General features: G+C 43.1%; 1 protein-coding gene across 1 annotated transcript in view; it reads right to left on the reverse strand.

Annotated features, from left to right (window-relative positions):
* LOC126263218 (UDP-glucosyltransferase 2-like) overlaps positions 1-24,978 on the reverse strand; it is an 85,772-nt gene that overhangs the window by 26,749 nt on the left and 34,045 nt on the right. Inside the window, exon 4 of the mRNA XM_049960287.1 lies at positions 16,205-16,525. Coding sequence (XP_049816244.1) covers positions 16,205-16,525 — 321 coding nt within the window. The remainder of the gene's footprint in view (positions 1-16,204; positions 16,526-24,978) is intronic.

Raw genomic sequence — 24,978 nt, forward strand, 5'->3', positions numbered from 1 at the left:
CGCTTTTGTTTGCCATGTACACAAAAGATCCAGACAGGGTAAGCAGCAATCTTCGACTGCCTACTGATGAAGCTGTACCGTATGGAAGAGCGTCCCACATGAGTAACTGCAGGAGAATATAAGATGAATTAAATTGAATTTAGATTTGGTGTGATGAATGGCAGCTTGCTCTCTTACGCTGACTAAACTATTAATTGTCGTTCGCCTCCTGCGAACATTTGTCCAGAGACAGTATTCAGACCAGATCCCCTGTGGCGTTACATTTTGCGGATCCTGTGTGCTCTTTCGGGAGCACTAGAATCATCACTGGTGTTCCAAATGGTACCAGTGGAACGACATAGCACGCTTTAAGAATAAGAGGAGGATCGCTATCAGTGAAGCGAGGGTGCCACTTTCTGCACATATCATCCCGTCGACAGAAAAAGTCAGACTCTACTCACTGACAGTAAAGGGAAATTACCAAATGCTCCCACTAGGTTTTTTTCATGTGAATGTGAGAGCCACGTATACTTAAACCACTAGCTGTCGCCGCTGGTACAAACACGGTGCATGTTTCATTGTATTGACAGTTCCACCTACGCGTACAGCGAACTCTTTCACAATTTCAGCTGTTGGCGACCCTGTATCAGCAGACAGCGTGAAGTGGTGTAGTGCTGAGTTAATGTGGTTGTGCTGGGGAGCAGAATCGTTTACGCGCCTTCGTGGTTCAGACTCCCCGCCGATTGAGTGAGAGGAAACTTGGCCAAGGCGACTTTCCTTCGCTATCCTCTCCAGTGAGATCGCGTTCTCCATTTCTAATCATATACATTTCAGCTGGAAGCTAAACTAGTGGCTTCATTTCTTTTGTGAAATTATTTCAGTAATGAGACATTGCATCAGGACGACATCAACAGCAATCAGTTATGATAAAGCGGCGTATACAGACACCTGGAAGATACGTAAAAAAGTTTTTGTTATGGCCTCGTTTCAGCTGATTAAACTATCGCAAAAGTGCACAGTAATTATCCCACTGTTAAAGGTGGAAGTGTGCTGTTAAAGTTTCCGCAGATATGCTAAGTAGTATTTATCGTCTTTAGTCGTGATATGTTTGCGGTAAAAACACCCATTCGAATGGTCTGTCACTTTTTTCCTTGGCATCAATTCCGAGAAGATGTCCAATTCTGCTTGTACACAGTGGAGGATTGGTACATGATGTTGTAAGTTATACAGGTAGTAAAGGAGCCTAAAATGAGTATTATGAGATGGGTATCTGACGGTATGAATAGTTAGGTTCTTTTTGCGTAAACAACATACGACGGACGCACTTCATATTTTTACAGATTTAACGATTGAAAAAGTTTTTTCTAATATTTAAACTGTTGTATTTTTTATCAAAGCGTTCGCCTTAAAAATTTGTAGTCTTCTGGAACGGTTCGGGCCAGTTGCGGAAAATTTTGTTTACTCTGATATTGCCACCTCACGCAGGCACATTGTTTTGGAAGCATTCAGCAGCTGCTTTCAGGTCGTGAAAGCCGCTATTCACAACTGTTTTCAGTCACATAAGGTAACAGAATAAGCCATTAGGCGGTAGATCGGGTGAATAGGGCAACGAGACGTTAATTCCATGGCTTCCTTCGCCTCTTGGTGAACGACCTACTTTTGTAGTTTGCAGTTCATCTTCGAGCTACCAAATAGTTGAGTACTTCTTAGTTTCCGGCTCTTCCGAATCCACCCATATTCATTTACGATGTTGTTTTCGGATTTTGCATTATCTTGGTAGAAGTTATGAGGACTTCCTTGTAGCAGTTGACATGAGCCTGTTTCTGTCTTTGATGGAATATACAGAGTCCAACGGGAACTGATTATTTTCCCAGCTAAATTACTGCAAAACCGATACTACTTATGGCAGTGTTCGATATGCCTAAGTATCCCTACATGTCACAGTACGTCAAGTGCCGACAATCTTCCACGATGTTCCGCTCAGCATAGATGGGATTTGAGACACCACCGGAATTTGGTCAGCTCTCACGGATTTCGTCGCTGACGGAAATGCTACCACAACGAAAATCTACAAACCAACTGTAAAAAGTCTTTCCTGGAGGTCAATTATTACCAAAAGATGAACGGAGCGATTTGTGGCATTATTGTTGCGTTAGGCCGTTACGATTTTCATCCAACGAAAAATTTCACGCAAAATTTTAATTTCTTTCAAAACATTGTTTCTTTAAACGCTTGTTGTAAACAAGACAGTCGGCCAGTTTCTGAGGTGCCGTTGTTTTAACAGTAACAAATGACGTATTTCTGAACAACAGTGATGCAACATCTCATTAGCTGAGTCTAATGGCCGTTTATGCCAAATTAAAAGACAGGCCCCGTACACCTCATAGCAACGACTGAAGCTCCTGGAAATTATTCAAAGTGCCAGGTCATCTCCAGACGATGAATACATTCAGCGGCACATAAAAATCGCTTTTCCCGTAAGTACACGTGTGTTTGGAGCACTTCATTCATACAGAAAACTTCATAGCATCAGTTGAAATTACATATCATGTGCAGTCTACAACAAACAGATTTCAGCGACTGCATGAGTAACATTAAATTTGTTGGAAAAGAGGAATTAGTCTCTACTTGAGTTGGTTTTAAGTTGAAACTGTATTTTGTTAGTTCTTGTTCTTAATTTTATTTCACTTACTGATTTTTTGTGAGCTAGAGTAAAAATGTAACACGTACACTGTTAAATACGGTACCGATAAGATTTTCTAGATTATAACACTTTTGAATTTGGGTAGAATATTTGTTCCTAGGTACATGACCACGTTGTACCTTGGATTTAGAGAAACCTTAATTTTTGAATTTTTTAGGTAAAGACTGCAACACGCATAAGAGAATAATATCGTTTCAGAGCGGAATAATAAGAAATTTTTCTGGAAATTTGTGGTAAGATCTTATTGGACCAAACTACTGGGGTCATCGGTCCGTAAGCTTACACACTATTTAATCTAATTCACGCTAAGGACAACACACACACCCATGCCCGAAGGAGGACTCGAACCTCCGACAGGGGGAGCCGCGCCAACTCTAACAAGACGCCTTAAAACGCGCGGGTACCCTGCGCGGCAATAAGAAGACGTATTAATGTCCTATCAGAAGGCTGACTGGGGGCAGAAGTCTGACAAGTGTTCCAAGTTGCATCACTCTCTCATACCTCATATTAGGCCTTTGAATTCTGAATGAATAATTTTGTCTTAAAGGAAAGTTCGTAATGATACATCGCAAAAACCGATCGAATGGGAATGGAATATATTTTGTTTTCGGTTCGAATATTTCGCATTTATTGCTCGCGTTTTTCACTTCATTTTATACTGGAATTGAATCATGAAATCGTGTCATTATTTCCATATTTCGCATTTGTATTGTAAATAGTTTCGGTTACAGAGTAGTTGAAAAATATATAATCAGTCACTGACATGCAACACCATTGTCCTGATCTTGACGAAATATCGATACATTTTCATGTAATTATGTGATTAAACGAGTTCAGCCGAGTTGTTTTTTCTGTGTTATGTCCAATGTTTTCACGATCGACCTCGTCGTTTGTTCAGGGGATCCGAGCTATGCTAGCTGTAGAGTTCACGCAGCGAAAACAAAAACCTGAGAGTTCGCATTTTTATTTATGGCGAGGCTATGTTACACAACCTACTTATGTACTATAAGCATCGCCAGAATGATAGTCGACTCCTCTGTACGCTACCTTCCCTAACAAGATGTCGAGGTGAACAAGTTACACCTGTTGTTGTTGTGGTCTTCAGTCCTGAGACTGGTTTGATGCAGCTCTCCATGCTACCCTATCCTGTGCAAGCTTCTTCATCTCCCAGTACTTACTGCAACCCACATCCATCTGAATCTGCTTAGTGTATTCATCTCTTGGTCTCCCTCAACGATTTTTACCCTCCACGCTGCCCTCCAATGCTAAATTTGTGATCCCTTGATGCCTCAGAACATGTCCTACTAACCGGTCCCTTCTTTTTGTCAAGTTGTGCCACATACTCCTCTTCTCCCCAATTCTATTCAATACTTCATCATTAGTTATGTGATCTACCCATCTAATCTTCAGCATTCTTCTGTAGCACCACATTTCAAAAGCTTCTATTCTCTTGTTGTCTAAACTATTTATCGTCCATGTTTCACTTCCATACATGGCTACATTCCATACAAGTACTTTCAGAAACGACATTCTGACACTTAAATCTATACTCGATGTTAACAAATTTCTCTTCTTCAGAAACGCTTTTCTTGCCATTGCTAGTCTACATTTTATATCCTCTCTACTTCGACCATCATCAGTTATTTTCCTCCCCAAATAGCAAAACTCCTTTACTACTTTAAGTGTCTCATTTCCTAATCTAATTCCCTCAGCATCACCTGACTTCATTCGACTAAATTCCATTATCCTCGTTTTGCTTTGGTTGATGTTCATCTTATATCCTCCTTTCAACACACTGTCCATTCCGTTCAACTGCTCTTCCAAGTCCTTTGCTGTCTCTGATAGAATTACAATGTCATCGGCGAACCTCAAAGTTTTTATTTCTTCTCCATGGATTTTAATACCTACTCCGAACTTTTCTTTTGTTTCCTTTACTGCTTGCTCAATATACAGACTGAATAACATCGGGGAGAGGCCACAACCCTGTCTCACTCCCTTCCCAACCACTGCTTCCCTTTCATGCCCTTCGACTCTTTATAACTGCCATCTGGTTTCTGTACAAATTGTAAATAGCCTTTCGCTCCCTGTATTTTACCCCTGCCACCTTTTGAATTTGAAAGACAGTCAACATTGTCAAAAGCTTTCTCTAAGTCTAGCCAAAACTGAACATACGACAGCACCGATCAGTATTATGCTCCGTGCAGAGACAGAATTCGTCACGCCTGACAAATACTAAACTTTAAACTATGTTCCATTTTTACATGTCGGCTACACTGTCTGCGGATTTTGGGAATGGGTTGACATAAGGCAAAATGAGTGCAGTTGTAAACGACTGCACGTCAGAAAGCAAAATTTGTTCATTTATCGAGTAACGCAAGATAAGATGGAGGGAGCTGTACAGTAACGAATATCACTGACAAACATCTGGACGTGGATACAGTGATGATTCTTACCAAAAGGCTTAGTTTCAAGCCAACTCCAAAAAAGTTGCCACTAGCAGGTTACATGAGCTCCATGGAGCATGTTGCAACTTCACCCCCACAGGAAACAGCAAGAGGGGTCTGCCGTGAAACCTGTAGAGCACATGCCAAGAACGAGTAGTACTGAGAACTTGTGAGGAAGACGCAAAAACTCTAATTCTGCTAACAGACAAGGCCAACGCTACAGTCCTACGGTGACATGTGGACTATAGTAACGTGATTTTCGGTCTTTTGATTGAAGGTGTCTACACACAAATAGATTTCGATCGTACGATAACATTGACAGAAGGATGATGACTCGTCTCAATGAGTCAGCTTTGGTACATACGTCATTAAAGGTATTATAACACTAGCGGCTGTTCCACCGTGACGAATGAATTTGCTAATGTACACAAGAAAGACACGATGGTAGTAAGACACACTTACATACCGTGGGTGCGCGCTGCTGTTTATAGATCGGACGCTCCAGTTAAATCAGTTCATTTCTGGCAGGCCTCGATTAAAAAATATGTGCTAGGGTTGAAAATGCAGACGAATTATGGCTAGCATCAATAAAAATACGTAAATGTACCTTCCAAAATTGTGAGCAGGAGAAATCTATGACTATTAAATGATACAGCGTTCTAATTAGTCTGACTTATTACAATAAAAACGATTACTAAACAAGTGGCAACCTCTGGCAAACATTATCATGATAAAATCATACATAAATAAATGACAACATCTGGCAACATTAAATCCTTGGCATATGTGACATGTTACTAACAGTCGCGCAACAACATTGCTTATAATCGCCAAATGCCTAATAATCATCGTAAGGTTAATGGAAATAAGCAATACTACAGGAGGGAATATGCCTTTCCTGTGAGCGAATTGAAAGCATACTGTTCATTGCTGAAAAAAGCAAGTCTTAAAATGGAACTTGAAGTAATCGGATTAAGAATAGGTAACCCTAAATTCCTTACAACTCGTCTCGCGGTTGCTGCGCGATCTCACGATAATACTGCAGATGGTGGCAGAAGTGGCTGTATTGGTGGAGCCAGCGACCCTCGCCAGTGGCTGAGTCCAAACGTTTTCAAGTCCCCAGTGCATCAGCTTAGGCGACTCCGCAGTGGCTCTCAGCGTCGATGCCTGGCGATGGAGACTCCGGATCTCGATCTCAATTTCACTTCCAATCGTAATGCCAATTAAAAGTAAACCTCTTAGGACCACGTTTTTTGTTTCTCACTGAATTTTGACTCTCTCGATTCCAGTTCTTCTGAGCACCGTCTGATCGAACTGATACTTACAATATACTTTTCTCTTTTCCCCGACTGATTAACCAATGACTTGTGTCATACCGTCCTCTACCGAAAAAAGTCATGTCACTTTCTCCCTGTCTCTTTTGGCTGCTGTTTCGCAAGGCAGTGAGGAGTTGTCAATGTCTGGTGTCTCTTTCTAATTTAGAATTTATATATGTTAGGCAATACTGGCAGGGATATATATATATATATATATATATATATATATATATATATATATATATATGTGTGTGTGTGTGTGTGTGTGTGTGTGTGTGTGTATCTTTGCAATTTAGCGGTCATTTGGATATTTATCTTTAGTTTTCCGTGCTTTTCTGGGTAAGCAGTTATTTTTGTACACCTCCTGTACCTGCCCACCAAAAAGGCGAGTCTCCTCACTCCATTTCCTGGACACAAAATATTTTTGCCAGACGTATTCTCTATGAGAGACGCTACCTCTGTGTCTGTATAGCAGCCTGATGTCCTACTATGGTTCTGCACAGCAGAAGCTGCTGGCCGGTGGCCAGTGACAGTCGAAACTCCCCCCAGAAGCCTTTCAAGAATTTGGCGCTAAGGATGGCTCTGTCTTACGGCTTCCGACATGCCCGAATCCATTTCAATTACACAAGGTGCTTCTAACATTTTCCATCAACTTTACTGCATGCTAATATGAATTAAGAGTAAGAGAATAGAAAGGCTGCATTAGCTAGTTACCGACAATGGCTAGCAGTGTCACATACTTTTTACTGACGTGAATTAAGTATTCCGATAAATTGGGGTTTTCAGGGTGTATACGACCCGGGACAACCGGGAGATCCGGGAAAAACCCGGGAATTTTTCCATCCGGCAGAAAACCGGGAAAAATCCGGGAATTGTTTAGAATTCCGAGAATTTTTCATTGTTTTAGTTTTCAGTTAATTTTTTGTGATTTTGACTGGTAAGAACCAATTAACAAAGGATATCATTCTATCCCGCTACTGCAGAATGATACTGCAGCAAGTAAACATGAACGGGAGAAAAAAAAAAGAAAATAAAACTTAAGTTGCAAAGAAAATGCGCATTATACAACAACAAAACAGTGCTCATACAAGCGTCTGCCAACAGTAAAGTGTGTCAAAGGCTTTAGGAACACTATGCAATGCTTTATAACAACAAATTGCCTCCGATGAGCGTGACGTGACAACTGTTTAAATTAGATTCGTTTGAGCAGTAGCGGGCGGGCTCTTGCGCATGCGCAGGTGAGTCGCGTATGAGGAGTACCTTCTCCCGCTTCTGGTTACGGAAGTGTGGCTGGGCGCCAGTACTTAATATTGCCCCTGTTCTGAAATATCGCAGATCCGGGGCTGATGCACAGAACATACAGAGTTGTGGTGGGGAGGTGGGTCTCCACGTGACCCGTGTTTACGTTCAGTGATTTTGTTGTTTCCTCTTCGTTTATTGCTCTCACGTTAAATGATAACAAAACGGATTTTTGTGGCCGGGAGCTAGCAAATGAGTTAAAATACGTTCGCATAATTACGGCAGGCTAAAATATGTTAATAGTTTCAGATTTTATTTCCGCCTTTGACAGTCAAGCATTAATCGCCTTACAGAGCAATGAAGTTATTTTTGCTGGTTTCCTAAAGAGATTTGGCTTTTATTAATCCTTTCTACTGAGGCAGTCAATTTATTTAATTTCACACTATTGGCTAGTTTCAACTGTTCGCTGCATTTCAAGTGCACATATGGCATTATGCTATAATAAAGAACCAAACATGAGTACTGGTACTCCAAGAAAATTTACATACGAATATGCATTTTAAGCCGAATTATGCACTTTAGTATGGTTCGCGAAATCCCGATGCTCTTGAAGTATCCTTTGATGTTTTGTTTCTTTTATGACATAATATAAGATCTTTTAATGTTTTACACGTACGAACATATGGGCTTCCTGCGTCATTGTAGCTGCGCAAGCGCGGTGACGCCAGTTATCTGGTGCTTTCTTGCAACTGCTGAAACGAACCTATTTCTAACAGGTCGCGGGAAAATATTGCGAATGGTGGTTTGAAAAGCGTTACATTCAAAGCAAATTTCCTTTTACGCAAGATGAATTATGTGCGAGAATGTACGATGAATTTCTTAAATCACGAAGCGTTTGACTCTCATTTAAAAATCAACTCTTTGAGGACAACCATTTAGAAGTATTTCGAGCCCAGAAGATCAGACATTTGCGTCGTTATTAAAAAATTTTACTGGCACATTTGTGTGTGTATCTTAAAGTGCAACACGCGCAAAAAAGATGAACATTATATGTGGAAACTTAGCTTCTCTTCCAACTTATTAATCTTCGAGACCAATATCATATGTGAATGCTAAGTATATTAATTTAAGCCAGTAACTTTTCTTATTTGTGTATTCGCGCTACTTAAGAGTGATCTTGCTATTGGCTGACTACATCACGTGTCCTATTTCTGTCATCAGCTGGCGAGATCACGTGAATGAGCTATGACGCTTACAAAAGCGCATCGCAATCTCAATTTCAATGCTTCGAAAAGTGACATGTGTTATTTGGTGGAATTCAAATCTATACCTTCGCAATACGAAAATATGCGGCGTACATGTTGCTGCACATCAAAGGTCTTTCAAAACGTGTTTTCCCCCCTGAGTTTCGTTTTCTAAAGTGCCGGGAAATTCTACGTCGGTATATAAAACCATACACATTCAAAGGATTGACGACTTTTAGTGCCGAGGAAGGGTATACTGTCACTTAACATGGAAAAAGTGTATTTTCATCTGGGAGAAAGTGTATTTTTAACCGGGAAATCCGGGAAAAATCCGAGATTTTTTTTCCTTGTCCACATATACACCCTGTTTTTAATTACTGGTTTGTGTATTTTGTGAGACTGTTTCCACAAAAACTGTTCCGTAACATTACCAGCTGGTAAAATACCCAAAAAGCAATCTCGGTGAATAGTTGGAAATTGTGAACACTACATTCGGAAATTCGCTCATTTTGTACACTACCCCATTAGATTACGGCTATACGATACAGACATTGTCGTAAGTTTCAAATGGTTCTAATGGCTCTGAGCATTATGGGACTTAACATCTGAGGTCATCAGACCCCTAGACTTAGAACTACTTAAAACTAACTAACCTAAGTACATCACACACAACCATGCCCGAGGCAGGATTCGAACCTGCGACCGTAGCAGCAGTGCGGTTCCCGACTGAAGCGCCTAGAACCGATCGGCCACAACAGCCGGCTGGTAAGTTTCGATACATTCTCCCTCCTTACAACAGTCCCACATTGTAAACCCTTGGAACTTACCGTAGGAAAGTTATAAGAATGTTTAAGTGACATTTTAAGTCTGTTCCGATGTTGACTTTTTCCCTGATTGATGAAAAATATTATTAATTATTCGATGGCATGTCGCCTGTTGTGGTGAACTTACATATGGGATAGTTTGAAGAATAGGGAGTAGACCCCACGAAATTTAAACCAACTTGTTTCTGTCTATACTCAGATGCCTTTTTGAGCGGAAAACTTCAATAACTCCAGGAACATTTAAACTCTGTCCATTCTGATACATAATTCACGATGAAACTTGAGAAAGAGGACCAACTACCTTTTCTAGAAGTCTTAGAAGAGAAGAAGAACGGAGGATCTCTGGGATACAGTACACGCTGACCTCTGTCTTCACGGCCCAGCCATCACCTGCCACAAAAAAATTCGTTGCTAAGGACTATGGTCTATGTAGCTCGAACAGTTTGACACGAAGAGCGTCGCTGAAGAATTGCAACACTTAAGAATAGTGTTCTGATGGAATGTGTACTCAAATAATAAAATTGAGGGGCGTTGCAGTCAAAACCAATTTTTCCCGAGGAACACGTCTAGAATGGGACAGAGAAAGAGCACCCAGGTATCGCTTACTTGCCTTCTACTGGTCCATTATCAGAAATGACGTGTAGACTTCCAAGGAAACATTATTTCGTTTCCGTCAACAAAGACAGGATGTCTTTTTCTATAATGCTAATGAAGATCTAGGTCTCCGCAAGCAGCGTATTTATCACATTCCGAGCGCCTATGGCATGTCTTGCGAGGGGCAGGCTATTAAAACAATCGAAGAGAGATGCAAGGAACATCAGCGACACACCAGCTGAAACAAAGATGCAAATTTGCTGTCGATGATCACTGCCTCGAATAAAGGCGTGAAACGAAACATAGTGAGGCCAGTAACGTGTTATAAACGGCTAGTTTCTGCGACAGCGGCCGGCCGGAGTGGCCGAGCGGTTCTAGGCGCTAGTCTGGAACCGCGCGACCGCTCCGGTAGCAGGTTGAATCCTGCCTCGGGCATGGATGTGTGTGATGTCCTTAGGTTAGTTAGGTTCAAGTAGTTCTAAGTTCTAAGGGACTCAAAGTCCCATAGTGCTCAAAGCCATTTGAACCATTTTTCTGCGACAGCGTAGTTACGAAATCAAGTAAAATCAGGAAACGTAGTAAACAAGGGCGGAAGTACCAGTTTAAGCTAGGCTTGGAATTCGGCTTTCAGTTTATTAACATCTCACTGGCGATCACGCCCTCCACGGCTGGGACACGCTGACAGAATGTGCGTTTCACGGAATATCAGGGCAGACGTGGAGAAAAAAAGTCAAAGAGCGTAGCGGGTATCGGGAGTCCAACTCGGCCATAAACAGCGGCTCAACAGTTCACAGTTTGATTAAAGTCCGGGCTGCGAGGATACGTAACAGCAATGCTCATAAGAGCTGAAGAGGATGGCTGAGTCGGCCGTCGAAACGTACTACGGAAACAACAACACGGCTGAACATCCAGAAGAACACCGTTAATTAGTCACGACCAAAAAATCTGAGACATTAAAATTTTAAATATTTTATTATGGGGAATAAAACCTATATGTTTTCTTTTACTGTTTACTTTTATGGCTGACTAACTGCAATTGATACCGAAACAGAAATAACTTAATTTCCAGATGCTTAGGGCGGTACTCGATGCAAATTATATACCCGCAAGTGTGTCAGGTAACCTTTAGGCAGCATCTGTATATTATCAGCAGGTATAGTTCACCGCAACATCGAATAACGCATTATGCCTGAGCATGAAATCTATTTTAACTAGAGACCTGACAAAACTTTAAATAAAAAGATACCATATTTCTGCTCCATAACAAGATATTTAGTAGCCCACATCCTCATCTGCTCTTGTGCTACAGTAAAAGTAACTCTGCGATCAGTTCCGCGGGCGGCACAATGTTCATCGGCTACTGTCATCCTCTGTATCATGAAGTAATTTGGATCCTTTCGGAGGGACTTGGGGGCAGCACATAGGTCTCGCAGCCATTGTTGGCTTGGAGTCGCTTGTTATCATTGAAGAAGTTCCTCAGCTGGACTCATGACCCTGAGGAGAGTCCCAGGGAGAAGGTCCTCCGTTTGGCAGTCATACGTTCTGACTGCTCAAGAACAGAGCTGGACTCAACGGTATCGGTGGTAACAATGTCTTATGTCTTGGTATCAGTGAGAAATAACGTAACCAATGTGGCATTGTAAGAATGTTGAGTGAACTGTGTAGTACGACACGTCGATACTCACGTAAGGCGCCTTGGAGGAGAGTGAATGTCGTTGGCTGCCCATCCTCTTCCCCTTTCTCTCGGTACGGACCTAGTATATCTGTGGATATGGAGGCGTAATGTCTTTGGCTGTTCATCCTCCCCACACCAACAATTCCTCTGCATAATATGCATAATAGAGTATTGTATGCGTGGATATGCAGCTGCAAAACACATTGACTGGTTCCACCCCAACACTTCCTACGGATGCGGAAGTAATATATATAAACTGGACAATGAAGCAGCGAATGTCTGGCTGTTCATCCTCTCCGCCCCAATACTTCCTCTCCATAGTGAGGTTATTTATACGTGGATGCATCGGTGCTAAATTATGACTGCTCATCATCTCCCCTTCTCCACTTCCTGTGGATATGAAGCTAGTGTATCTGTGCATATGGAGGGAGGCGCCAATCGCCTTATCTGTTCATCCTCTCTCCCACAACACTTCATCTATGCACTTAGGTAATATATCCGTGGATGGCCAGGCGCATTTTTTCCCTGGTGTTTCGGCAGATATTTCAAATCTAGTTTCTGCAGTGTGTAGCTGGAGTTGCCCAGGCGAGTACTGCTCACTAAGGCCGGTATTACACTATCAAATATCTTTGTCAAAGATTTGATCAAATATGTGATCAAATATTCCGTCAAATATATTTGACAAAGATCTTTGACGTAGTGCTAGAAGGGGTGTTACATGTCATCATATTTTTCGTCGAAGTTCAAGATGGCTGACAACAACAACTTGCTACTGACCGCAGCAGTTGCATGTACCACAATTGCACTGTTTGCACATGTGGAGGAGAAGCGAGGAAAAATAGGAAACATACCTGGGTGAAGCCGTGGGTTTTACGACGACACGATAAAAGCATTCAACAAAACTTGTTACGTGAGCTTATAGTGGCGGACGTCAAGTCGTACATCAATTACTTAAGAATGGATGGGTATACATTTCTGTACGTGCTCAATGAAATGTATCCTCATATCACAAAGCACAATATTCACTTAATAACTGCTACATCTGCAGAAGACAGGCTCACTGTAACACTCCGATTCCTTGCTACAGGAGAGGGTTAGGTTAGGTTAGGTCAGGTCAGGTCTCCAATCTTCTTAATCTATTTTTGTATTCAGCGTGCCTCACGTTGTAAAGCGTCTCATCAGCTTCATACAACTCTATCAATTTTGTAGTTGTCGGCACACACCAAATGTATTTACCGGCAAAGTTTATAAAAACACTACACACGACAGAATGCTGCAGCGATGCTAGCGCTCCACGTGGTAACACATCACATTGCAGTGAACAGAAGACAAGCGACTTCTTTGATCAAATCTACAGTGAGGCCGTAGATTTGATCAAATATTGGACGACATTTGACAAAGTTCCCTATTACACCATCAAATATCTTTGACAAAGTTATTGGCCAGGATATTTCACAAAGACATTTGATAGTGTAATACCGGCCTAAGTCATGCAGGCGACGCCCAGCGTCATGGGAAAGCGTCGGTTTGTTTCGATTTGCAAATGAAATCATTTTTGAAGCTGAATTTTACGTGCTCATTCGGTAGAGCGGTCCCAAATGAGTTTATTGCGATATTTGTTTATCGCTATTAATTAACAGGGACAGTAAAACATCAAGAATAATCAGTACTTCAGTAGCAACTGAGCAGCGGCGTTGCTGCATGGCGATGGCAGTCATCGCGGTCCAGGGCGGGGCTGTCCGTGCTGGAGTACCGGTTATCCTTTGAGTTCTACTGCCCCCGTTCATTCATATATAGGAAGCTAATATCTCATTAGACTAATTCAGCTTTAAAAATTTTATTTGTAACGGGAAACAAACCGACGCTTTCCGTCGACACTGTGCGTCGTATAAAAGACGTGATGAGCTGTTTCTTTTTGGTCTGATTCCAGCCGCAAATTACGAAAACGAAATTGCAAACATCTTGGGAAATACGAGAGAAAATGCACCTGACGACTTTTAGAAGAGACACCTGTTATAAGTACAAAACTTCTTGGCTACTCGTCCTCTGCCGTCTTACAATTGCAACGGATACGATGCTAACATATGTGAGAATGTGGGGGTGGCAGTATCTTTGGCTGTTCCCCTTCTCCGCCCAACACTTTCGCCACTTAGTGACGTAATTTATCCGTGAATACAGGGGTGCAAAACTTACACTACTGGCCATTAAAATTGCCTCACCACGAAGATGACGTGTTACAGACGCGAAATTTAACCGTCAGGAAGAAGATGCTGTGCTATGCAAATGATTAGCTTTTCAGAGCATTTACACAAGGTTGGCGCCGGTGGCGACACCTACAACGTGCCTACACGAGTTTCCAACCGAATTCTCATACACAAACAGCAGTAGACCGGCGTTGCCTAGTGAAACGTTGTTGTGATGCCTCGTGTAAGAAGGAGAAATGCGTACCATCACGTTTCCGACTTTGATAAATGTTGGATTGTAGCCTATCGCGATTGCGGTTTATCGTATCGCGACATTGCTGCTCGCGTTGGTCGTGATCCAATGACTGTTAGCAGAATATGGAATCGGTGGGTTCAGGAGGGTAATACGGAAAGCCGAGCTGGATCCCAACGGCCTCGTATCACTACCAGTCGAGATCTACGTCTACACCCATACTCCGCAAGCCACCTGACGGTGTGTGGTGGAGGGTACCTTGAGTACCTCTATCGGTTCTCCCTTCTATTCCAGTCTCGTATTGTTCGAGAAATGAAGGATTGTCGGTATGCCTCTGTGTGGGCTCTAATCTCCCTGATTATATCCTCATGGTCTCTTCGCGAGATATACGTAGGAGGGAGCAATATACTTCTTGACTCCTCGGTGAAGGTATGTTCTCGAAACTTCAACAAAAGCGCGTACCAAGCTACTGAGCGTCTCTCGTGCAGAGTCTTCCACTGGATTTTATCTGTCATCTCCGTAACGATTTCGCGATTACTAAATCATCCTGTAATGAAGCGCGCTGCTCTGCGTTGGATCTTCTCTATCTCTTCTATCAACTCTATCTGGTACGGATCCCACACTGCTGAGCAGTATTCAAGAAGGCATCTTATCCGCATGACTGTAACGGGTCGTGCAGCCACGTCTCGATCCCTGAGTCAACAGACGGGGACGTTTCCAACACAACAACCATCTGCACGAACAGTTCGACTACGTTTGCAGCAGCATGGACTATCAGCTCGGAGACTATGGCTGCGGTTACCCTTGACGCTGCATCACAGACAGGAGCGCCTGCGATGGTGTACTCAACGACGAACCTGGGTGCACGAATGGCAAAACGTCATTCTTTCGGATGAATCCAGGTTCTGTTTACAACATCATGATGGTAGCATTCCGTGATTGGCGACATGGCGGTGAACGCACATTGGAAGCGTGTATTCGTCATGGCCATACTGGCGCATCACCCAGCGTGATGGTATGGGGTGCCATTCATTACACGTCTCGGTCACCTCTTGCTCGCATTGACGGCACTTTGAACAGTGGACGTTACGTTTCAGATGTGTTACGACTTGCGGCTCTACCCTTCCATCCATCCCTGCGAAACCCTAAATTTCAGCAGGATAATGCACGACCGCATGTTGCAGGTCCTGTACGGGCCTTTGTGGATACAGAAAATGTTCGACTGCTGCCTTGGCCAGCATATTCTCCAGACCTCTCACCAATTGAAAACGTCTGGTCAATAGTGGGCGAGCAACTGACTCGTCACAATACGCCAGTCACTACTCTTGATGAACTGTGGTGTCATGTTGAAGCTGCATGGGCAGCTGTACCTGTACACGCCATCCAACCTCTCTTTGACTCAATGCCCAGACGTATCAATGCCGTTATTCTGTGCAGAGGTGGTTGTTCTGGGTGCTGATTTCTGAGGATCTATGCACCCAAATTGCGTGAAAATGTAATCATATGTCAGTTCTAGTATAATATATTTGTGCAACGAATATCCGTTTATCATCTGCATTTCTTCTTGGTGTAGCAATTTTAATGGCCAGTAGTGTATTACGCACCTCATCCTCTGCCCTCCTACAGTTCCTATGCATACGAAGATAATGATTCAGTGGATACGAAGGTGCCCATCTCTTTCGCTGTTCATCCTCGCATGTTCTCCGTGAAGCGAACTGCTGTACCTTTGGATACGGTAGCGGCACGTACCTCCGGCAGAGGCTGAACATCCTTGATGTGGAGGCCGCCCACCTCAACGAGGGCGGGCACGGTGGGCCGCGGCTCGTTCACGCTGTGGTGGCTGTTGACCAGCACCAGGCTGGAGCTGCGCGCCACACTGCTGGCGGCTGGAGCGTCCGGCCCGAAGAAGTCGCGCGCCAGGGCGTCGATGGGCCGCTGCGAGAACCACCAGTCGCCGAGGCGCAGCGCCACGTGCCACGCCGCGTTCTCCAGCCGCTCCAGAAGCGAGAAGGGCGCCGTCATCGCCGCGTAGTAGCCCTCGCTGTACGCCGGGTGGTCGGGGTTCCCCACCTGCTCTGCAGAAACCGCGGCACGTCTCAGCGCGGGCGCATAGTGAGCTTCACGCACTTACATCTTATTACAACTGCTTACCACTTAAACCACCGTCCACTGATAAAACATGTTATTGTATGTGAATGGAGATTCCCCGGCATATATTGCTGACGAAATCTTTTCAGGTTTCCATGCGGATGGCGTGGAATTCCGTGACATTCCAACACAGCCATCCCGGATGGAAGACAGAGAAGATTTCGTTACAACAATTTTTTGCATACCATTACCGGTTTCGAACATTTTGATTATTACCTTAATTTCCATTATTTTTCGAAGTACTGATCAGCTGCTGATTGTCTATATGAAAAAGATAGTTTTCGGAAATGACTGGGACCCTTTTCTTTTTACATAATGCCGGCCGCGGTGGCCGTGCGGTTCTAGGCGCTGCAGTCCGGAACCGCGGGATTGCTACGGTCGCAGGTTTGAATCCTGCCTCGGGCATGGATGTGTGTGATGTCTTTAGGTTAGTTATGTTTAAGTAGTTTTAAGTTCTAGGGGACTGGTGACCTAAGATGTTAAGTCCTATAGTGCTCAGAGCCATTTGAACCTTTTGTTTTTACATAATGCTACTGTATACATGGAACACCTCATCAATTGCCCGATTACTAAATGCAATACGCTGAAGAAAAACGTCCGAAACGATAATGGTCAGAAATAATAAAATATATATTTTTTAAGACTTAATCGGTTTAGAGGTTGGTGTTGTTGTTGTGGTCTTCAGTCCTGAGACTGGTTTGATGCACCTCTCCATGCAACTCTATTCTGTGCAAGCTTCTTCATCTCCCACTACCTACTGCAGCCTACATCCTTCTGAATCTGCTTAGTGTGTTCATCTCTTGGTCTCCCTCTACGATTTTTACCCTCCACTCTGCCCTGCAGCACTAAATTGGTGATCCCTTGATGCCTCAGAACATGTCCTACCAAACGATCCCTTCTTCAATTGTGCCACAAACTCCTCTTCTCCCCAATTCTATTCAATACCTCCTCATCTAATCTTCAGCATTCTTCTGTAGCACCACGTTTCGAAAGCTTCTATTCTCTTCTTGTCTAAACTATTTATCGTCCATGTTTCACTTCCATACATGGCTACACTCCATACAAATACTTTCAGAAATGATTTCCCGACACTTAAATCAATACTCTTCTTCAGAAACGCCTTCCTTGCCATTGCCACTCTACACTTGATATCCTCTCTATTTCGACCATCATCAGTTATTTTGCTCCCCAAATAGCAAAACTCCTTTGCTCATTTCCTAATCCAATTCCCTCAGCATCACCCGACTTCATTCGACTACATTCCATTATCCTCGTTTTGCTTTTGTTGCTGTTCATCTTATACCCTCCTTTCAAGATACTGTCCATTCCGTTCAACTGCCTCTGCAAGTCCTTTGCTGTCTCTGACAGAATTACAATGTCATCGGCGAACCTCAAAGTTTTTATTTCTTCTCCATGGATTTTAATGCCTACTCCGAACTTTTCTTTTGTTTCCTTTACTGCTTGCTCAATATACAGATTGAATAGCATCGGGGAGAGGCTACAACCCTGTCTCACTCCCTTCCCAACCTCTGCTTCCCTTTCATGTACCTCGACTCTTATAACTGCCATCAGCTTTCTGTACAAATTGTAAATAGCCTTTCGCTCCCTGTATTTTACCCCCGCCAGCTTCAGAATTTGAAAGAGAGTATTCCATTCAACATTATCAAAAGCTTTCTCTAAGTCTAAAAGTGCTAGAAACGTAGGTTTGCCTTTCCTTAATCTTTCTCCTAAGATAAGTGGTAGGGTCAGTATTGCCTCACGTATTCCACCATTTCTACGGAATCTAAACTGATCTTCCCCGAGGTCGACTTCTACCAGTTTTTCCATTCGTCTGTAAACAATTCGCGTTAGTATTTTGCAGCTGTGACTTATTAAACTGATAGTTCGTTAATTTTCACATCTGTCAACACCTGCTTTCTTTGGGGTGTTATAAAAGGAACGCTGGTGCGCGAAACTTAAGGATGAAATTAACTAACACATGATATGTCACTGCGAAGTAACATATCTCGATGAAACTTCGACCATACACTGATAGAACTCCTGCTGTATAGTAGAGTAGATAACTGAAAGAAATACGCAGTGAGGCTAACAGAAACCATACTTTTATCCAAAGTGACTGCGATGTATCGTGGTCGCGTGGTCATTCCAAAGGGCGGCACTTGGTTCTTAACAGGGTACGTGGTCACCAAGGACTGCAATGCATGCTTTGGAACTTGCTTGTATGCTGGCCACAAGACTGGTAAATAGTTATAGTGGAAGGGCGTCGATTTTTCCACCAACTGCGTAGGTACGTCAGGACGTGCTGCAAGACGTCTCCACTAGCAAAGATTCAGGATAAGCTACTGTGTAAGTGCTTGAAAACCAACAGGGCTCTTAGTACCATGAGCCAACACCAATTTGGCTTCAGAACCGGCAGATCGATAGCATCAACCGTACCCTACACAAAGTTAATACTACAACACAAAAATACACCCTAGCAATAATGATTGACATTGCCGGGGCATTTGATAACTTCTGGTGACCCGCAATACTTCAAAGGTTAAAACATCTGGAGGTACTGCAATCACTGTACAACAGTTTCCCAAACTACTGTAAGACACGAGTAGTCGAATGGAAGATGTATAGCCGGAAATTAATTAAAAGAACTGCGACAAACTGTCTTCAAGGGTCGATCTGCTGCCCTATCTTTTTGCGTATAACAATCGAACCACTCCTACAACTTTCTGATGACAGGTCAGAAGGAATTGTCGCCTACGCAGATGCCCTATTTGTTATATATTCATTGCAAACATCAGAGCCCAGTTAGAAGAGAAAGCAGGTGGAATACCACAAACAACTACGCAATGGTGTCACAAAAACAAACTCGGGATAGCCAAAAACAAAACAACATACGCAATACTGAAAGGATTACGCCAAAGGAACACCTCAGGTAAAATAGGGGACACGAACATCAAACGAGTACACGTTATACGCTATCTTGGGATACACATAGATGAGAATTGAATTTCCACGAACGTATAAGGCCTACAACAGATCAAGCAGAAAAAATACTACATAAACTGGTGAGGCCAAATTCAAAAGAGTACAGACTATCTGTACCAGACCTACGGACATACCACGACCCGCGCCGCTGGATAGCCGCGCTGTCGTAGGCGCCTTGCCACGGTTGGCACGGCTCGCCCCGTCGGAGTCTCGAGTCCTCCCTCGGGCACGGGTGTGTGTGTTGTCCTTAGCGTACGTTACTTTAAGTTAGATTAAGTAGTAACAACAATCTCCAAAGGGTGGACAACTGCACTCACAGTGACAGCGGAAAGACTAACACTGAAGACGATCAGGAGGAGAAAGACGAGATGTAACAGTAAATAAGTGTAAGGTGCCTTCAATATAGCCACGAAAGCACCAAAGGCTGTAACGGATGAGCACCTAAAGTTAATCCATAGCATTAGCAATGTTGTTTCTCTTCTACTAACCAAAATTTTTTGTTGTGACTGGCGGTCAACAGCTCGAAGAAACCATTCCGAGGTATTCACCGTCAGTCACAATCGGTGACGGCACTAACAAATGTCTCCTCTATCCCATCATCTTTTTATATTCTTGTTGTTGTTGTTGTTGTTGTGGTCTTCACTCCTGAGACTGGTTTGATGCAGCTCTCCATGCTACTCTATCCTGTGCAAGCTTCTTCATCTTCCAGTACCTGCTGCAACCTACATCCTGCTGAATCTGCTTAGTGTATTCATCTTTTGCTCTCCCTCTACGATTTTTACCCTCCACGCTGCCCTCCAATACTAAATTGGTGATCCCTTGATGCCTCAGAATATGCCCTACCAACCGATCACTTCTTCTAGTCAAGTTGTGCCACAAATTTCTCTTCTCTCCAGTTCTATTCAATACCTCCTATTTAGTTATGTGATCTACCCATTTAATCTTCAGCATTCCTCTGTAGTACCACATTTCGAAAGCTTCTATTCTCTTCTTGGCTAAACTATTTATCGTCCATGTTTCACTTCCATACATGGAAGCACTCCATACAAATACTTTCAGAAACGATACTTAAACCTATACTCGATGTTAACAAATTTCTTGTGGTGTCACCGCCAGACACCACACTTGCTAGGTGGTAGCCTTTTAAATCGGCCGCGGTCCATTAGTATACGTCGGACCCGCGTGTCGCCACTGTCAGTAATTGCAGACCGAGCGCCGCCACACGGCAGGTCTAGAGAGACTAGCACTCGCCCCAGTTGTACAGCCGACGTTGCTAGGAAAGGTTCACTGAGAATTACGCTCTCATTTGCCGAGACGATAGTTAGCATAGCCTTCAGCTAAGTCAATTGCTACGACCTAGCAAGGCGCCATTTCTCCCTTGCTATGTATCTAATGAAGCATGTACAGTAACAAGACCAATGTTTACCAATTAAGGATTAAAGTTAAGTATTCCAGAAGCTACGTACTTTATAGCATTCATTACGTATCCTGTTTCAGACCTCACGACAGCCTGCGTGAGTTTATAGCGTGCATTTCAGCTTCGTCAAACAACACGGTGTTGGCACTTCTGCCGACACTTCATTTCTCTTCTTCAGAAACGATTTCCTTGCCATTTCCAGTCTACATTTTATATCCTGACTACTTCGACCATCATCAGTTATTTTGCTTCCGAAACAATAAAACTGGCTGGTTCAAATGGCTCTGAGCACCAAGCGACTTCTGTGGTCATCAGTCGCCTAGAACTTAGAACTAATTAAACCTAACTAACCTAAGGACATCACTCACATCCATGCCCGAGGCAGGATTCGAACCTTCGACCGTAGCGGTCGCTCGGTTCCAGACTGCAGCGCCTAGAACCGCACGGCCACTCCGGCCGGCTAAATAGCAAAACTCATTTACTACTTTAAGCCTGTCATTTCCTAATCTAATTCCCTCAGCATCATCCGACTTAATTCGACTACATTCCATTATCCTCGTTTTGCTATTGTTGATGATCATCTTATATCCTCCTTTCGAAACACTGTCAATTCAGTTCAACTGCTCTTCGAAGTCCTTTGCTGTCTCTGACAGAATTACAATGTCATCGGCGAACCTCAAAGTTTTTATTTCTCCTCCACGTATTTTAATACCTACTCCGAACTTTTCTTTTGTTTCCTTTACTGCTTGCTCAGTATACAGATTGAATAACATCTGGGAGAGGCTACAACCCTGTCTCACTCCCTTCCCAACCACTGCTTCCCTTTCATGCCCCTCGAGTCTTATAACTGCACTGCCATCTGGTTTCTGTACAAATTCAGAATTTGAAAGAGAGTATTCCAGTCAACATTGTCAAAAGCTTTCTCTAAGTCTACAAATGCTAGAAACGTAGGTTTGCCTTTCCTTAATCTTTCTTCTAAGATAAGTCGTAGGGTCAGTATTGCCTCACGTGTTCCAGTATTTCTACGGAATCCAAAGTTACCTTCCCCGAGGTCGGCTTCTACTAGTTTTTCCATTCGTCTCTAGAGAATTCGCGTTAGTATTTTGCAGCCGTGACTTATTAAGCTGATAGTTCGGTAATTTTCACAACTGTCAACACCTGCTGTCTTTGGGATTGGAATTATTATATTCTTCTTGAAGGCTGAGTGTATTTCGCCTGTCTCATACATCTTGCTCACCAGATGGTAGAGATTTGTCAGGACTGGCTCTCCTAAGGCTGTCAGTAGTTCTAATGGAATGTTGTCTACCCCCTTTTCTTCTATTCTTCTTAAAGCAGCAAAATTTTATATTTCAACCTTAAATTATTGTAATTTTAAAAAGCATTGTTCTTTGTAAAATGTTACACATAAAAACAAGGCAAAAGAAAACAACAAAAAAGATTAGAAAAGAAACTGTAAGATCTACAACTTGTTTTAAAACCTGTGGTAACAGGTCCATAATTTGGCAATAAGTAAATCTCCCTAATGCATCTTACCTGTGCTCGATGAGATTTAAGTCGGTGGAACGGCTAGGCCAGTCCACTCGCCGAATATCATTGTCATCAATAAAAATGAGGTCAGCGAGTAATGCACCTCTGGGAAGACGGACGTGAGGAAAGAGCATAGTGTTACAATACCGTTGATCGGCGAGTGTACCCTGTACAAAGAATTGGAGGTGGCGCGCCTTACTCCCATACGGCGAGAGGTAGGAATACGTAATGCACCCAGCAACACGATCATTTTTCTGGTCCAGGTGTTACGGTGTGGGGAGGTGTAATGTTGCATAGGCGTACTGACCTTTGAACACGGTACACTCGCACGTACGAGTTACTGTGATACCAAACTCCTCCCGCATGTGCGTCTTTCCAGGGGTGCATTCGGCCCGCACTTTTTATGGATAAAAATGCACGAACGCATCTAACAGCGCAGGCGAATGAACTCTTGGAATGCGAGGATTTTCGCCGAATGGACAGCCGCGTCCGTTCCTCCGTTTTTAATCCCATCGCGCACGTGTCGGATGCTTTGGACAGGCGTACTGCTGCACGTCCACGTGCACCAACAACCATCCAGCAGTTGTCAACCAAACTGGTGGAGGAATGGAACGCCCTGCCACATGCAGTCCTGACCAACCTCGTGGCCAGCGTGGGACCACGTTGCAGAGCGTGCTTTGCCGTCCGTGGGATCACACACCCTATTAACCCCCTTGTCCTGCGTTTTGTAATGTCCAAGGCAAAGTTGTAGAACACTGTGACTTCAGTATAATTGTTGTTGTTGTTGTCTTCAGTCCTGAGACTGGTTTGATGCAGCCCTCCATGCTACTCTATCCTGTGCAAGCTTCTTCATCTCCCAGTACCTACTGCAGCCTACGTCCTTCTGAATCTGCTTCGTGTATTCATCTTTTAGTCTCCCTCTTCGATTTTTACCCTCCACGCTGCCCTCCAATACTAAATTGGTGATCCCTCTATGTCTCAGAACATGTCCTACCAACCGATCCCTTCTTCTAGTCAAGTTGTGCCACAAGCTCCTCTTCTCCCCAATTGTATTCAATACCTCCTCGTTAGTTACGTGATCTACCCATCTAATCTTCAGCATTCTTCTGTAGCACCACATTTCGAAAGCTTCTATTCTCTTCTTGTCTAAACTATTTATCGTCCACGTTTCACTTCCATACATGGCTACACTCCATACAAATACTTTCAGAAACGACTTCCTGACATTTAAATCTATACTCGATGTTAACAAATTTTTCTTCATCAGAAACGCTTTCCTTGCCATTTTATATCCTCTCTACTTCGACCATCATCAGTTATTTTGCTCTCCAAATAGCAAAACTCATTTACTACTTTTACGTGTCTCATTTCCTAATCTAATTGCCTCAGCATCACTCGCCTAAATTCGACTACATTCCATTATCCTCGTTTTGCTTTTGTTGATGTTCATCTTATATCCTCCTTTCAATACACTGTCCATTCCGTTCAACTGCTCTTCCAAGTCCTTTGCTGTCTCTGACAGAATTACAATGTCATCGGCGAACCTCAAAGTTTTTATTTCTTCTCCATGGATTTTAATACCTACTCCGAACTTTTCTTTTGTTTCCTTTACTGCTTGCTCAATATACAGATTGAATAACATCGGGGATCGGCTACAACCCTGTCTCACTACCTTCTCAACCACTGCTTCCCTTTCATACCCCACGACTCTTATAACTGCCATCTGGTTTCTGTACAAATTGTATTTAGCCCTTCGCTCCCTGTATTTTACCCCTGCCACCTTCAGAATTTGAAAGAGAATATTCCAATCAACATTGTCAAAATAATTACCGTCCTTGAATAAAAGGGTCATTTCTGTTGAGGATTCCTTTCAGTTACCTTCTGTATTATGCTGTAGCCGTTCTTGCAATGTATGGTCCAATTTTCATCGCATTACGTTGCTTGGCAGTGACACATCATGCGAAAGCTACTTTCGTACTTAAGTTTTGCACACCAGTGTATTTCAGCACACAAGGAGTGCAGTCTGCAGATGTCATCTGTAGCACTTAAGAGGCCCATCAGTCAAACGGATCAGTGCGTGCTTGAGCATTGTCCTGAAAAATGATGGTCAGGTCCTGCAGAAAGTGTCATCACTTCTGGTCGTAGGTTGTGTTTCAAAAATGAACAGCATAGGGAAAGAAGTGATGACACTTTCTGCGGGACATGACCATCATTTTGCAGGACAATGCTCAAGCACACACTGATTTGTTTGACTGATGGGGCTGCTAAGTGCTATACCATCTACTTTATTTATCGTAGGGCAATACAGGCACATAAGAAAGAAACAGACAAATAACTAATATAACAAACGTTAATTACTGCAAACAAACATGACTAATATAACAAAGTTTAAGGATTACAAATAAATATCAAGTCTATTAATATAATCTATCGACTCTGGAGTTGCGAG

Source organism: Schistocerca nitens, chromosome 6 (genome assembly GCF_023898315.1).
Source record: "Schistocerca nitens isolate TAMUIC-IGC-003100 chromosome 6, iqSchNite1.1, whole genome shotgun sequence".
NCBI classification, from domain to species: Eukaryota; Metazoa; Arthropoda; class Insecta; order Orthoptera; family Acrididae; genus Schistocerca; species Schistocerca nitens.